Genomic DNA, 14,737 nt, shown 5'->3' on the forward strand with positions numbered 1-14,737 from the left:
TCTTAAACTGTGGCCCCTGGTTCTGGACTTCCCCCAACATTGGGAACATGTTTCCTGCCTCTAACGTGTCCAACCGCTTGATAATCTTATACGTTTCGATAAGATCCCCTCTCATCCTTCTAAATTCCAGTGTATACAAGCCTAGTCGCTCCAATCTAGTCGTTCCATTGGCTTTCTTCACTACCTGCTGTACCTGCATGCTTCCTTTCAGTGACTGATGCACTAGGACACCCAGATCACGTTGTACGTCCCCTTTTCGTAACTTGACACCATTCAGCACAGGGGTTCCGCAGGAAACAATGCTACCTCCATTCATGTTCACCCTGTACACTGTGGGCTTCAGGCACAGCTCTGCAAACTCCTATCTACAGAAGTTCTCTGATGACTCTGCCATCGTCGGCCTCATCATGGGCGACGAGGACAGGGCGTACAGAGAACTGATAAAGGAGTTTGTGCACAGGTGCCAGCGGAACTGCCTCCGGGTCAACGCGGGGAAAACCAGGCAGATGGTGGTAGATTTCCGCAGACGCAGCCCTGTCCCCCCGACACCGGTGAACATCCAGGGAATGGACATTGCGAGGGTGGATTCTTATAAGTACCTGGGTGTTTACCACAATAACAAATTGGACTGGACCGAAAACATCGATGCGCTATACAGAAAGGGCCAGAGCAGACTTTATCTGCTAAGGAGACTCAGGTCCTTTGGAGTACTGGGGCCACTCCTAAGGACCTTCTACAACACGGTGGTTGCATCAGCCCTTTTCTCTGGAGTGGTCTGCTGGAGCAGCAGCATCTCAGCGGCGGAAAGGAAGAGACTCGACAAGCTGGTCAGGAAGGCCAGCTCTGTCCTGGGTTGCTCCCTCAATAGACAATAGACAATAGGTGCAGGAGTAGGCCATTCAGCCCTTCGAGCCAGCACCGCCATTCAATGCGATCATGGCTGATCAGCTCTCTCTTGAAAGCTGGATAGAGCTCGACTCAGTGCAGGTGGTGGGAGAGAGGAGGATGATGGCAAAGTTACCATCGCTGCTGGGCATGGACTCCCACCCCATGCAGGACACTGTCACTGCACTGAGTAGCTCCTTCGGTGACAGACTCCTTCACCCCAAGTGTGTGAAGGAGAGATATAGGACGTCCTTCCTTCCCGCTGCTGTGAGACTGCACAACCAGCACTGCTCCCAGCAGATGAGTCAACAGGAACAGTTAAGAATACACAGAAAACTGATGACAATTTATCCTTGTCTTTACTTTTATTTATAACTAAACCAAGTGGACCCGTTGGGCCCATTCCGCGGAGAGGGGGGAAAGGGAAGGGGAGAGGGTGTCACTGAGTGAGCCCTGGATCCAAAGCCTGTTCTGTATTGTAGCATCCTCACCCCCCCCCACTAAAAACCCCTTATCCCCCCGCCTCCCCTACTGACCCACCCCTACCCTCCCCCAATTGCACCTCCCCTGCCCCACCTCCACTTGCCCCTCCCCCACTTGCCCCTCCCCTACCCCCACTCCCCCTAGCCCTGCCTCCACCCACATTTCCCCCTCCCCACCCCTATTCCCCCTTCCCCATCCCCTCACCCCCACCTCCCCCACTCTCCCTGCCAGCACCCACTCCCCCACCCCCACTCTTCCCTTCTCCCCACCCCACCCTGCCCTCCTCCCCACCCACAATCTCCCCCCACCCATACTCTCTCCACCCCTACCCCTCCCCGCACTCTCTCCTCCCCACCCCTACCTACACCAACACCCCCACTCTCTCCTCCCCACCCACCTTTCCCCCCACCCCCACTCTCTCCCCCCCACCACTCCCCCCATACTCCCCTCTTCCGCACCCCCACTCTCCCCTGTCCCGCACTGTCCCCCCACCCCCACTCTCTTACCCTGACCCCCAACCACCCTACCCCCACCCTCCCCTGCCTCCCACACCCAGTTCCCCTTCCCCCCCACCCTTCCTCTCCCCACTCACACCCTTCCCGACTCCCTTCCCCCCACCCCCACTCCCCCCCCCCCCACCCTCTCTCTCTCCTCCCCCTTCCCCTCCTCCCCCACTCTCTCCTTCGCCCCCACCCTCCCTCCACCCACTCGAATCCCCTCCTGCGGGCCCGGCAACGCCGCTTGAAGCTACTCCTTGCGAGGGGGGAGAGGAAAGGGGAGAGGAAGGCACTGTGCACGGCACTCCCGTCAGTCGGGCGGGTGCCCCCCCTCTCGGATTGGGAGAGGCGACGACACCTCCCGGCGCTGCCCGATCTGAGGAATGTCAAGCGCGAGGCATGCCGGGTCGGGCGGCGGTGCACCGGGGGGGGGGGGGGGGCGGAGCGCATTAGTTAAATGTCCATGGGGGGAGCGCATTATTTAAAGGTCCGGGGGGGGAGGTGACGCATTAGTCAAAGGTCCGGGGGGGGGGGGGGGCGCATTAGTTAAAGGTCTGGGGGGAGGGGGGCACATTAGTTAAAGATCCAGGGCGGAGCTCATTAGATAAAGGTCCGGGGGGGGGGGGGGCGCATTAGTTAAACGTCCGGGGTGGGGGAGCGCATTAGTTAAAGGTCCATGGGAGGAGGGGCGCATCAATTAAAGGTCCGGGGTGGGGTTGGCACATTAGTCCAAGGTCCGCGGGGGGGGCGGGGGGGGGGGCGTATTAGTCGAGAGAGATATTGGAATGCAGACGCACAGCTCGATGAAAATTGCAACAGGGATGGGCAGGGTGGTGACGAAGGCGTTTGGCACATTTCCTTGGGTACATGAGGGTATGTACAAGCCACTGGTAAGATCTACACCTCCAGATTCAGGGACAGTTTCTTCCCATCTGTTATCAGGCAACTGAATTATCCTACCAGAGAGCAGTGCTGAACTACTATCTACCTATTTGGTGACCCTCGGACTATCATAGATCGGACTTTACTAGCGTCACCTTGCACTAAACGTTCTTCCCATCTCATGTATCTATGCAGTGGAAATGGGTTGATTTTCTGCAAACTGGATGCACCCAACAAAAGCTTTTCACTGTAGCCCGGGACACGTGACAATAAACTAAACTGGACTGACTGCATTTACAGTACCTTCCCGCTCAGCTCCATCCAGGGATCCCAGCCGTTTTTCCAAATGAGACAGAGGTTAACGGTCACTTCATCCACTGCATTCTGTATTCCTGGTGACACCCGGTGCACAGTCGTGTGAAACGCGTTGAACTGAACGGATCGTCAGCTCTGATTCCACTTGCCGTTTATTTCTCTCTTCCCACAGTTACATTCCCCCGGTTTTATTTCCGCGCTCACCGGGGTTTTTACGACGCGGAATTTGAGGATTAAATGGGAACCGACCTGTTGTCCACCGGGTTTCTGCCCCACAGCCCCTGATCCCCGCTCCTGACGCCGGTCCCGGGACCCGACCCTTTTACACACCCGGAGCGGAAACGGAGCAGATCCTCAGCCAGTTTCCATCCCAATAAGGCCCGAAGAAAGGATAAAGTTTCTCCGTGAATTTATTCCCAGTGAAGTTGTGGAGATGGGACTTGGTGTCCGCGTCGTAAAATGAAACTGTCCCGGACTCGTAACTGAGATAAACTCCCATCCTCCCGGGGATGGGACGGGCGGGGAGACGGGATGGAGGGGAGGTGAGTGCATCAACCTCGCCCCACCCCCCCCCCCCCCCCCCCCCCCGCCTGATGCTCCAGACTCCAGTCTCCGGGGTCAGTGTGGCCGGTCCCTTCCTCTCCACAGACTCTGTGGCGACTCCCAGACTCCAGCCCCGACTCCCCGCCACCTCCATCTCATATAGAGAACCTGCAGCTCTTGGAATTCCTTCTCCAGAACAAAGAAGGGTCCCGACAGCGAAAAGTGGTTTGTCCATTTCCCACCACAGATGCTGCCTGGCCCGTTGAGTTCCTCCAGCACTTTTCTTTCTCAAGCTATTTCGACAGATTTCTTGTATCTATCATTTCCAATATTCACTTTGCCTTCTCTCACTTTAGGGAATTTCCGATTTCATTCCGCCCTCCGATCTCCAACTGCCCCCCCTCCCCCCCAAACCCGCCTTTACGCCGCTGTGGAAAGGGTGACGGGGCGGAGAAGCAAGAGGAGGAGGGAGTGATTCGAAGGTATCCTCCTTCTTCAGGAAACGGGGCTTCAACTCCACTCCACGTTGTTGTCCAGCCTCACTTACCCCCTCTGGCAGCTTGTTCCAGACACCCACGACCTTCTGTGTGAAAATGTTGTTCCTCTGGTTCCTGATTAAATCTTGCACCTCTCACCACAAACCTGTGTCCTCTAGTTCTCGATTCCACTGCTCCGGGTAACAGACTGTGCATTCTCCCTGTCTATTCACCTCTTGGTCTTATGCACTTCAACCTCCTGCGCTCCAATTAATAAATCCTTCCCTGCCCAACCTCTCCCTTTCGCTCTGACCCTCAAATCCTGGCACCATCTTCGTGAATCCACTCTGCAGTTGTTTCCAGCATTTTATCCTGCTTTACACAGTCCCAAGCGCTACTCTCCGCTTCCGTCTACATTCAGAACAGTTTAATGTGTAACTGACCCCTCCCTGTGGTAGAGAGCGGGGGAACCCTCCATAGTTTCCGCGGGTGGATTTGTCTCCTTCCTTTAAAATGGTCGTAACGATGGTGACCCTCGGGTGCTCTGGCTGGCGCTCCTCTTCCCAGAGCAAGGCAGACATTGATGGTGAAACTCACCAGCGCCTTCAGTGCACCTGCACAACCTTTGGCCGTCTGAGGAGAAGACTGTTTGAAGATCAGGACACAATTCGCAAGTCCTCAATCATTTTGTCACACACCTTCTGTCTTTTCATCTCTGGCCTCTGTCCAACCGTCTGACTATCAACTCCCTCTCCCCCCTCAACTGTGTCAACCTATTGCCAGCCAGGCTTTGTCCTGCCTCATTCCTTCCTTCGTTATTCCATCTCCCACCCCCTACAATCAGTCTGAAGAAGGGTCCCGACCCGAAACATCAGCTGTCCATGTTCTCCAGATGTGCTGCTTGACCCACTGACTTACTCCAGCACTTTGTACTTTTTTTCTGTAAACCTGCATCTGCAGTTCCTTGTTTCTGCATCTTCACGTTGAACATTTGCGTCAGATTTACATTAATTCCTCTAGACGGCGGCGTGCGCAGTGGACATGCGTTTTGAACCAGGAAGTGGCAGAGTTAAAAAATGGCTTCGAAAGACAGGTTCGAGAGTTTAACCGAGGAGGCAGTTTGTCCCATCTGTCTGGATTTCTTCACCGATCCGGTGTCACTGGAGTGTGGGCACTACTTCTGCCGTTCCTGTATCACACAGAGTTGGGACAGGGAGGGGAGAAACTGCTGCCCGGAATGTAGAGAGGTGTTTACAGACCGCACCCTCAGGGTGAGTCGGGCCTTGGCGAGACTGGCTGAGAAAGCTCGAACACTGAGCCTGAATCGGACAGAGAAGGAAAGTAAACTTCACTGCGAGGAACATCAGGAAGAACTGAAGCTGTTTTGTGAAACTGACAAGAAGCTGATCTGTGTGGTTTGTGCAGGTGGGCGGGAACACAGAGATCACCGCTTCATTCTGATAGATGAAGCTGTTGAAAACTACAAGGTAAAAGCAAACAGATTTTGATCGCATCATTGTTTAATTCCGTCTTTATTGTCTAACACTTTTATTCTCCGATTTTCAAAAACAATCGCAGGGTCAGGTTAAAGCTTCCATCCAGTCTCTCACAAAAGATAAATCAGGGATCCAGCAAATGGAGCAGCAACAGAAAGAGAAGATTTCTGGAGTTCTGGTGAGGCTTTTAAGTTTCGATTTCCTGATCTTGTGCAGGTTTGATCCCTGTGACGCGTGTAATAACAGGGCAGCGCAGTGACACCAGTAGTGCTGCTGTCTCCTAGTTCTGGAGAGCGGGTTCGATCCTGACCTCGGGTGCTGCATAGAAAATAGGTGCAGGAGTAGGCCGTTCGGCCCTTCGAGCCAGCACCGTCATTCAATATGATCATGGCCTACCCTTTATTCTTAAACTATAACCCCTGGTTCTGGACTCCCCCAACATCGGGAATTTTTTTCCTGCATGTAGCCTCTCCAATCCCTAAAGAATTTTACATGTTTCTATAAGATCCTATCTCATCTTTCTAAATTCCAGTGAATACGAGCCCAGTCGACCCATTCAGAATCAGTCTGAAGAGGGTCTCGACCCAAAACGTCACCCATTCCCTCTCTCCTAGATGCTGCCTGACCTGCTGAGTTACTCCAGCATTTGTGATACATTCTTTCATCATATGTCAGTCCCGCCATCCCGGTAATTAACCTGATGAACCTACACTGCACTCCCACAATAGCAAGAATGTCCTTCCTTAAATTTAAATTTAAATCTCCTAATTAGGAGATCAAAAGAGCACACAATTTTCCAGGTGTGGTCTCAACAGGACCCTGCACAACTGCAGTAGGACCTCCTTGCTCCTAAACTCCAATCCTCTCACAATGAAGGCCAACATGCCATTAGTTTTCTTCACTGCCTGCTGTACGTGCATGCTTACTTTCATAGACTGGTGTACAAGGACACCCAGGTCTCATTGCACCTCCACTTTTCCTAATCTGACACCATTCAGATAATAATCTGCCTTCTTGTTCTTGCCACCAAAGTGGATAACGTCACATTTATTCACATTTTACTGCATCTGCCCACTCACCCAACCTGTCCAACTTACCCTGCAGCCTCACAGCATCCTCCTCGCAGCTCACACTGCCGCCCAGCTTTGTGGCATCCGCAAACTTGGAGATGTTACATTTAATTCCCTCGTCTAAATCGTTATTATATATTGTAAATAACTGCGGTCCCAGCAATGAGCCTTGCGGCACCCCACTAGGGGGTGGTGGACGGATAAATGGGAATTAATGGGCACTTGAAAAGGAATAGGCAGCTGGGAATTGCATTAGGGGTAGAGGATTGATGGGTTATCAGATTACCCTCACAACACTTCAGAAGCATTTAGACGAACTATTGAATTGCCAAAGCAAATAAAAATGCACGGGACAAATGTCACCGTCAACCTCTGAGGGAAACACAATCAGTGACATTACATATTGATCTTCACCTTTCATTTGACAGGAACAGTCACACAACCTTCAGTCCAAGATCGCATCCCAGTTTGCTGAACTGCACCAGATTCTCACTGAGAAAGAGCAGCGCGTACAGGCAGATATTCGGGAGGAAGAGAAGAGGATTCTGAATAGAATGAAGAAAAATCTTGGAGAGATCGAAGAGAATTTAAAATCTATTCAGGAGGAACTCTCTAAGTTGCAGCAGCAGATGGATCAAAAGGACAGTGTGGTGTTTCTGAAGGTGAGGGGTTACACCACAGTCTGCCGAAGTGAAAGTGCAGTCACAAAATGGAGGGGGATATTTCAGAAATACATGCTGCATTTACCAGTAATTCAGAACTGGGTAAATGTTTCATCTGTTCCAGCTGTTGTTCCCAAACTAATTGGCCTCCCGCATAATCTATGGGATCTCAGGACTGCCTGGCCTGAATGTAGAGAGGTGTTTGTATTCTGTGGAGTTGAGAACTACGACGGGTGATCCTATATCTGATCCCAAGGGCCACGAATGGGCAGAGGACAGTAAATCTCTGGGATTCTCCAACCAAGAGACTCTGAGAGGTTTAACCTGTTAGACGTATTTATACCAGAGGAAGATACATTTTTGAAAATTCGGGGAACTGAAATCAAAGGGAATGGGACAAAGCGGAGGAGTTTGTTCCTGGGCTAGATCAGCCATGACCACATTGTGGGGATTAACATTGAAATCTAGAACGTTGCGCACACAGCAGATTGGACATCTATATCCGGTTCCCATCAGCAGTGGGTGGTCACCTTGGGGGAATTTGCTCTGTTTGTTTTACCCACCTTTGTTCACCATAGAATGACATCCCATTCTACATCATAGACCAGGCCATTCGCCACATCCTATCCAGTCAGGATTTCTGCTCCACTCAACATCCCTCCCATCTACTCACCACACCCAGTAACAATACCCCGATTTCCAGGAGCGCTCGAGTGTTTATCCCGCTTGCCCTTAAATGTATCTCTGCTGTTGTCTTCATTCCCTCCAATGCAAGTGAGGTCCATGACTGCATTCCATTCAGTATTTATTGAAGACCACGTTACATTTCAGCTTTGATTTTTGCTCTCCCATCGATTAGAGATATTATTTCATCCTCGCCCATTTAAATCCACCGATAAACTTAAATCCTATCTCATCATTCTTCAGATAAAATCCCACGACCAGCCCAGTCTTTACATTGAGCTCCATCCTCTCAGATATGGCATCCTTATCATGAACATTCCTTGTGCTTTTCCCCATCGTTCTATGTCTCGACGGTAATGTCCACTTTCTATCTGCATGGCAGCGGAGACAAGAGTTGGGAAATGGGAATTATCAGAAGGTTGTAGAAATGTGGACAAATTCCCGCTGTCGGGATGAGGACGGTCCATCTCAGTCAATTGAGATTTGTGTTTTATTTCTTTCAGGAGGAAGCTTGTCGCAAGCGAAGGTAGGACATGCTCTTGACGGAAACATTGTAAGTTTTGGTGGAACAGTTCAAAACATTTCTAATGCTCAGTTGATAACCGGCTGTTAAATATTCGCAGGGTTCGTGATGAAGCCAAACCACTGTCGGTGGTAGAGGAGGCCTTGCCGATTGAAAAGTTTCATTGCCCTGTTTTATTCAACACGGCATTTAAAGAAACATCTGATGACTTCAAGCAAGGTAAAGCTTATACCTTTTGCATTGTTCTTGTTTCTGACATCTTGAAGTAAGATGTGTACGAAAGAACTGCAGTTGCAGGTTTAAATGGAAAGTAGACACAAAATGCTGGAGTGACTCAGCGGGACAGGCAGCATCTCAGTCGAGAAGGAATGGGTGATGTTTCAGGTCACCCATTCCTTCTCTCCAGAGCTGCTCCCTGTTCTGCTGAGTTACTCCAGCATTTTGTGTCTACCTTTGATTGGTCTATCTTTAAGTAATGATATGATGCAAAGATTAATGTTATTTTGAACTGAAGAGAAATTTGATCTCCCACCTGCTCATCTGCTGGGAAGCATCACAGAGTCAGAGAGCTTTGTAGCACAGCAACAGGCCCTTTGACTCGACTCGACCATGCCAACCACGTTGCCCAACCAAGCTAGTCCCATTTGCCTGAGTCTAGCTCATATCCTTCCAAGTCTTTCTTATCTACGTGTCTACCCAATTCTCTGTGAACTGTTGTAATTGTACCTGCCTCGCCCACTTCCTCTGTCAGATCGTTCCACATCTACACTACCCACTGACTGAAAAACCTGCTCCTCAGGTCCTTTTTATTGTTTCCACTCTCACCTTAAACTGATGCGCTCGAGGTTTAGACTCTCCGACCATGGGTAAAGTATTACGGCTAATCACCTTGTCTGTGCATCTTATACACATCTATAATGTCACTCTGACAGGCTCCCAAGAAAAAATGTCCCAGTCTGAATAGTCTGTTCCAGGAATGAGTAGATTAACCTATGATGAGCGTTTGTCGGCATTGGGCCTGTACTCGCTGTTGCTTAGAGGAATGAGGGGGGATCTCATTGAAAAATACAGAATAGTGAAAGGTTTGGATAGAATGGACGTGGAGAGGATGTTTCCATTAGTGAGTGAGTCTAGGAATAGATATTTATTTACAAAAGTGCTGGAGTAACTCTGCAGGTCAGGCAGCATCTCAGGAGAGAAGGAAAGGGTGACGTTTCGGGTAGGACAAAGGAAGGATGTAGGTGGAGAACTGGGAAGGGGGAGGGGAAGAGAGGGACAGAGGAACTATCTAAAGACAATAGACAATAGGTGCAGGAGGAGGCCATTCGGCCCTTCGTGCCAGCACCGCCATTTAATGTGAGCATGGCTGATCATTCTCAATCAGTACCCCGTTCCTGCCTTCTCCCCATACCCCCTGACTCCACTATCCTTAAGAGCTCTATCCAGCTCTCTCTTGAAAGCATTCAGAAAATTGGCCTCCACTGCCTTCTGAGGCAGAGAATTCCACAGATTCACAACTCTCTGACTGAAAAAGTTTTTCCTCATCTCAGTTCTAAATGGCTTATTCTTAAACTGTGTTCTGCACTCCCCCAACATTGGGAACATGTTTCCTGCCTCTAACGTGTCCAACCCCTTAATAATCTTATACATTTCGATAAGATCTCCTCTCATCCTTCTAAATTCCAGTGTATACAAGCCTAGTCGCTCCAGTCTTTGAACATATGAAAGTCCCGCCATTCCGGGAATTAACCTAGTAAACTTACGCTGCACGCCCTCAATAGCAAGAATATCCTTCCTCAAATTTGGAGACCAAAGCTGCACACAGTATTCCAGGTGTGGTCTCACTAGGGCCCTGTACAACTGCAGAAGGACCTCTTTGCTCCTATACTCAACTCCTCTTGTTATGAAGGCCAACATTCCATTGGCTTTCTTCACTGCCTGCTGTACCTGCATGCTTCCTTTCAGTGACTGATGCACTAGGACACCCAGATCTCGTTGTACGTCCCCTGTTCCTAACTTGACACCATTCAGATAATACTCTGCCTTCCTATTCTTACGACCAAAGTGGGTAACCTCACACTTATCCACATTAAACTGCATGTGCCATGCATCCGCCCACTCACACAACCTGTCCAAGTTACCCTGCAACCTCATAGCATCTTCCTCACAGTTCACACTACCACCCAGCTTTGTATCATCTGCAAATTTGCTAATGGTACTTTTAATCCCTTCATCCAAGTCATTAATGTATATTGTAAATAGCTGCGGTCCCAGCACCGAGCCTTGCGGTACTCCACTAGTTACTGCCTGCCATTCTGAAAGGGACCCATTTATCCCCACTCTTTGCTTTCTGTCTGTCAACCAATTTTCTATCCATGTCAGTACCCTACCCCCAATACCATGTGCCCTAATTTTGCCCATTATTCTCCTATGTGCGACCTTGTCGAAGGCTTTCTGAAAGTTGAGGTTCACCACATCCACCGGCTCTACCCTGTCACTTTTCCTAGTTACATCCTCATAAAATTCCAGAAGATTAGTCAAGCATGATTTCCCCTTCGTAAATCCATGCTGGCTCGGAACGATACTGTTACTGCTATCCAAATGCTCCGCTATTTTGTCTTTTATAATTGACTCCAGCATCTTCCCCACCACTGATGTCAGACTAACTGGTCTATAATTTCCCGTTTTCTCTCTCCCTCCTTTCTTAAAAAGTGGGACAACATTAGTTACCCTCCAATCCACAGGAACTGATACTGAATCTATAGAACATTGGAAAATGATCACCAATGCGTCCATAATTTCTAGCGCCACCTCCTTAAGTACTCTGGGATGCAGACCATCAGGCCCTGGGGATTTATCAGCCTTCAGTCCCATCAGTCTACCCAACACCATTTCCTGCCTAATGTGGATTTCCTTCAGTTCCTCCGTCACCCTAGGATCTCTGCCCACTAGAACACCTGGGAGATTGCTTGTATCTTCCTTAGTGAAGACAGATCCAAAGTACCGGTTCAACTCGTCTGCCATTTCCTTGTTTCCCATAATAAATTCTCCCGCTTCTGCCTTCAAGGGACCCACATTTGCCTTGACTATTTTTTTCCTCTTTACATACCTAAAAAAGCTTTTACTATCCTCCTTTATATTATTAGCTAGTTTACCCTCGTACCTCATCTTTTCTCCACGGGTTGCCTTCTTAGTCATCTTCTGTTGCTCTTTAAAAGAGTCCCAATCCTCTGGCTTCCCACTCTTCTTTGCTTTGTTGTACTTCTGCTCTTTTATTTTTATGCTGTCCTTGACTTCCCTTGTCAGCCACGGGTGTCTCTTACTCCCCTTGGAATCTTTCCTCCTCTTTGGGATAAATTGGATGGAGTTGAGGGGGGTGGTAAAGGGACAGGTGTTGCATCTCCTGCGGTTGCAGGGGAATGTGCCCGGGGATGGGGTGGTTTGGGCAGGAAGGGACGAAAGGTCAGAGCCTCAGAATTAAAGGATGTTCCGTTAGGAAGGAGATGAGGGGAAATGCTTTTAATCAGATGGTGGTGAATTTGTGGAATTCATTGCCACAGAAGGCTGTGGAGGCCAAGTCGGTGGATATTTTTAAGGCAGAGATAGCTGGATTCTTGATTAGTATGGATGTCAGAGGTTATGGGGAGAAGACAGGAGAATGGGGTTAGGAGGAAGAGGTAGATCAGCCATGATTGAATGGTGGAGTAGAATTGAAGGGCTGAATGGCCTAATTCTAATACTTTCACTGATGATATTACGACCTGATGACGGTCCAACTTCACCTGATAACCCAGACCTTCAGACCTGATGAAGTTGTTGTAAACCCTTTTGCACCCACTCCAATTGACTAACAAACCCACCCTTCCCTTTGTCTCACCCTCCACTCAAAAAACACAGGAGCAGGTCATCTGGCCCCTCGTGTCTGCCCCCTTTCACTGTGATCATGACGACTCCACCCCAGACCTCTACCTCCTCTTTAACAACCTCAAATTACCACTCACCTCAATATCCACCTGCTCCGATCTGCCTCCATATCTGAATAACCCGCTTCATTCCTCCGTCCCCACCGCAATCTCGCAATCCTCCTCACTCTCCGCACTCGTCCTCCCCGTCCACCCTCCCCCACCTCACGAAATTCCCCTCTCCATCCCCGGATAAAAACTCCGGGAGAGATGTCTGTTGTCCACCCGATGTGGTCGGGGTGAAACCCCGGGCAAGGTTTCAGTTGACCGCCCGCCTGTGCCTGATGCCGAGCGGCCTCTCCCCCGGTCCCGGGGCCGCGCTGCCCGAGTCTCCCCCCGACCCCCGGGGACTCTCTGATTCTCTGCTTCTCCCCCCAGTCTCCGTCACCCTGGATGTGGAAACAGCGCATCCGTGGCTCGAGGTGTCTGAGGATCGGAAGAGGGTGAGACGGACCGGGACCCGGAGGAGTCTCCCTGAGACCGGGAAGAGGTTTACAGGCAGTGCGTGTGTGCTGGGATCGGAGGGATTCACATCGGGGAGACATTACTGGGAGGTGGAGGTGGCGGGGAGTCGGTGGTGGAGTCTGGGAGTCGCCGCAGAGTCTGTGGAGAGGAAGGGACCGGTCACACTGACCCCGGAGACTGGAGTCTGGAGCATCGGGCGGTGGGGTGACGGGTTTGATGCACTCACCTCCCCTCCATCCCGTCTCCCCGCCCGTCCCATCCCCGGGAGGGTGGGAGTTTATCTCAGTTACGAGTCCGGGACAGTTTCATTTTACGACGCGGACACCAAGTCCCATCTCCACACCTTCACTGGGAATAAATTCACGGAGAAACTTTATCCTTTCTTCGGGCCTTATTGGGATAGAAATTGGCTGAAAATCTGCTCCGGTTCCGCTCCGGGTGTGTAAAAGGGTCGGGTCCCGGGACCGGCGTCAGGAGCGGGGCTCAGGGGCTGTGGGGCAGAAACCCGGTGGACAACAGGTCGGCGCTGAACGGCTCCCATTTAATCCCCAAATTCCGCGTCGTAAAAACCCCAGTGAGCGCGGAAATAAAACCAGGGGGATTGTAAATGTGGGAAGAGTGTAATAAACTGCAACTGAAATCAGAGCTGACGATCCGTTCATTTTAACGCGTTAACTGCGTCCGGCAACGGAACAGAAATTACTTTTGTGAAAATATAAAGATTGAAACAACCACCCTTCCCGCGGGTTCAGCCGCGGCCGCGGGCGGCGGGTCCTGAGCTCCGGACTTCCCCGGGTTCTAAAGATTGTAGTTCGATGTTGATACATAGATCATTCTTCATTCAGTCGCCCCCAGACCCCTCCCCCACCTCTCCCTCAGTTACACCACTTCTGTATCGCTGCTGCTTCCTGCTTTGATCTCCCGGTGGCCCAGCACTTTAACTCCCCCTCCCATTCCCAGTCTGACCTCTCTGTCATGGGCCTCCTCCAGTGCCATAGTGAGGCCCGCCGGAAATTGGAGGAGCAGCACTTCATATTTCGCCTGGGCAGTTTGCAGCCCGGTGGTATGAACGTCGACTTATCCAACTTCAGATAGCTCCTCTGTCCCTCCCTTCCCCTCCTCCTTCCCAGATCTCCCTCTATCTTCCTGTCTCCACCTATATCCTTCCTTTGTCCCACCCCCGACATCAGTCTGAAGAAGGGTCTCGACCCGAAACGTCACCCATTCCTTCTCTCCCGAGATGCTGCCTGATCTGCTGAGTTACTCCAGCATTTTGTGAATAAATCGATTTGTACCAGCATTTGCAGTTATTTTCTTATACTACAGGTGCAGGAGTAGGCCATTCGGCCCTTCGAGCCAGCACCGCCATTCAATGTGATCATGGCTGATCATTCTCAATCAGTACCCCGTTCCTGCTTTCTCCCCATACTCCCTGACTCCGCTATCCTTAAGAGCTCTATCTAGCTCTCTCTTGAATGCATTCAGAGAATTGGCCTCCCTCACTGCCAGTTTCCCACCAGCTCCCACTTTCCTCTGCTCGAGCCCTGACTCTTCCCTTCGCTTTCTCGCCGTCTCTGTCTCTGTCTCCGTTTCAGCGAATACTTTGTAACTCTATCGGTGCAGTTTGTGTAGCGACTCTTTGCATACTTGTGCATGCAAATCCAAGAATCCCACTGTGACATGTCAAATGTGATAATAAAGTGTCATTCAAGCATTCATTCATTCGTTCATTCAATCATTCATTCAATCAATCATTCATTCATTCATTCACTGACACGCTGACAACAACATGGT

General features: G+C 50.5%; 1 protein-coding gene across 1 annotated transcript in view; it reads left to right on the forward strand.

The window, feature by feature from the left end:
* The first annotated feature begins 2,650 nt into the window (after positions 1-2,650).
* Positions 2,651-14,737, forward strand: part of LOC144602856 (tripartite motif-containing protein 26-like) — a 90,851-nt gene continuing 78,764 nt past the window's right edge. The window contains exons 1-3 of the mRNA XM_078415978.1: positions 2,651-2,755; positions 5,660-5,755; positions 7,076-7,309. Coding sequence (XP_078272104.1) covers positions 2,651-2,755; positions 5,660-5,755; positions 7,076-7,309 — 435 coding nt within the window. The remainder of the gene's footprint in view (positions 2,756-5,659; positions 5,756-7,075; positions 7,310-14,737) is intronic.

The sequence above is a fragment of the Rhinoraja longicauda genome, chromosome 19 (assembly GCF_053455715.1).
Source record: "Rhinoraja longicauda isolate Sanriku21f chromosome 19, sRhiLon1.1, whole genome shotgun sequence".
Classification (NCBI taxonomy): domain Eukaryota; kingdom Metazoa; phylum Chordata; class Chondrichthyes; order Rajiformes; family Arhynchobatidae; genus Rhinoraja; species Rhinoraja longicauda.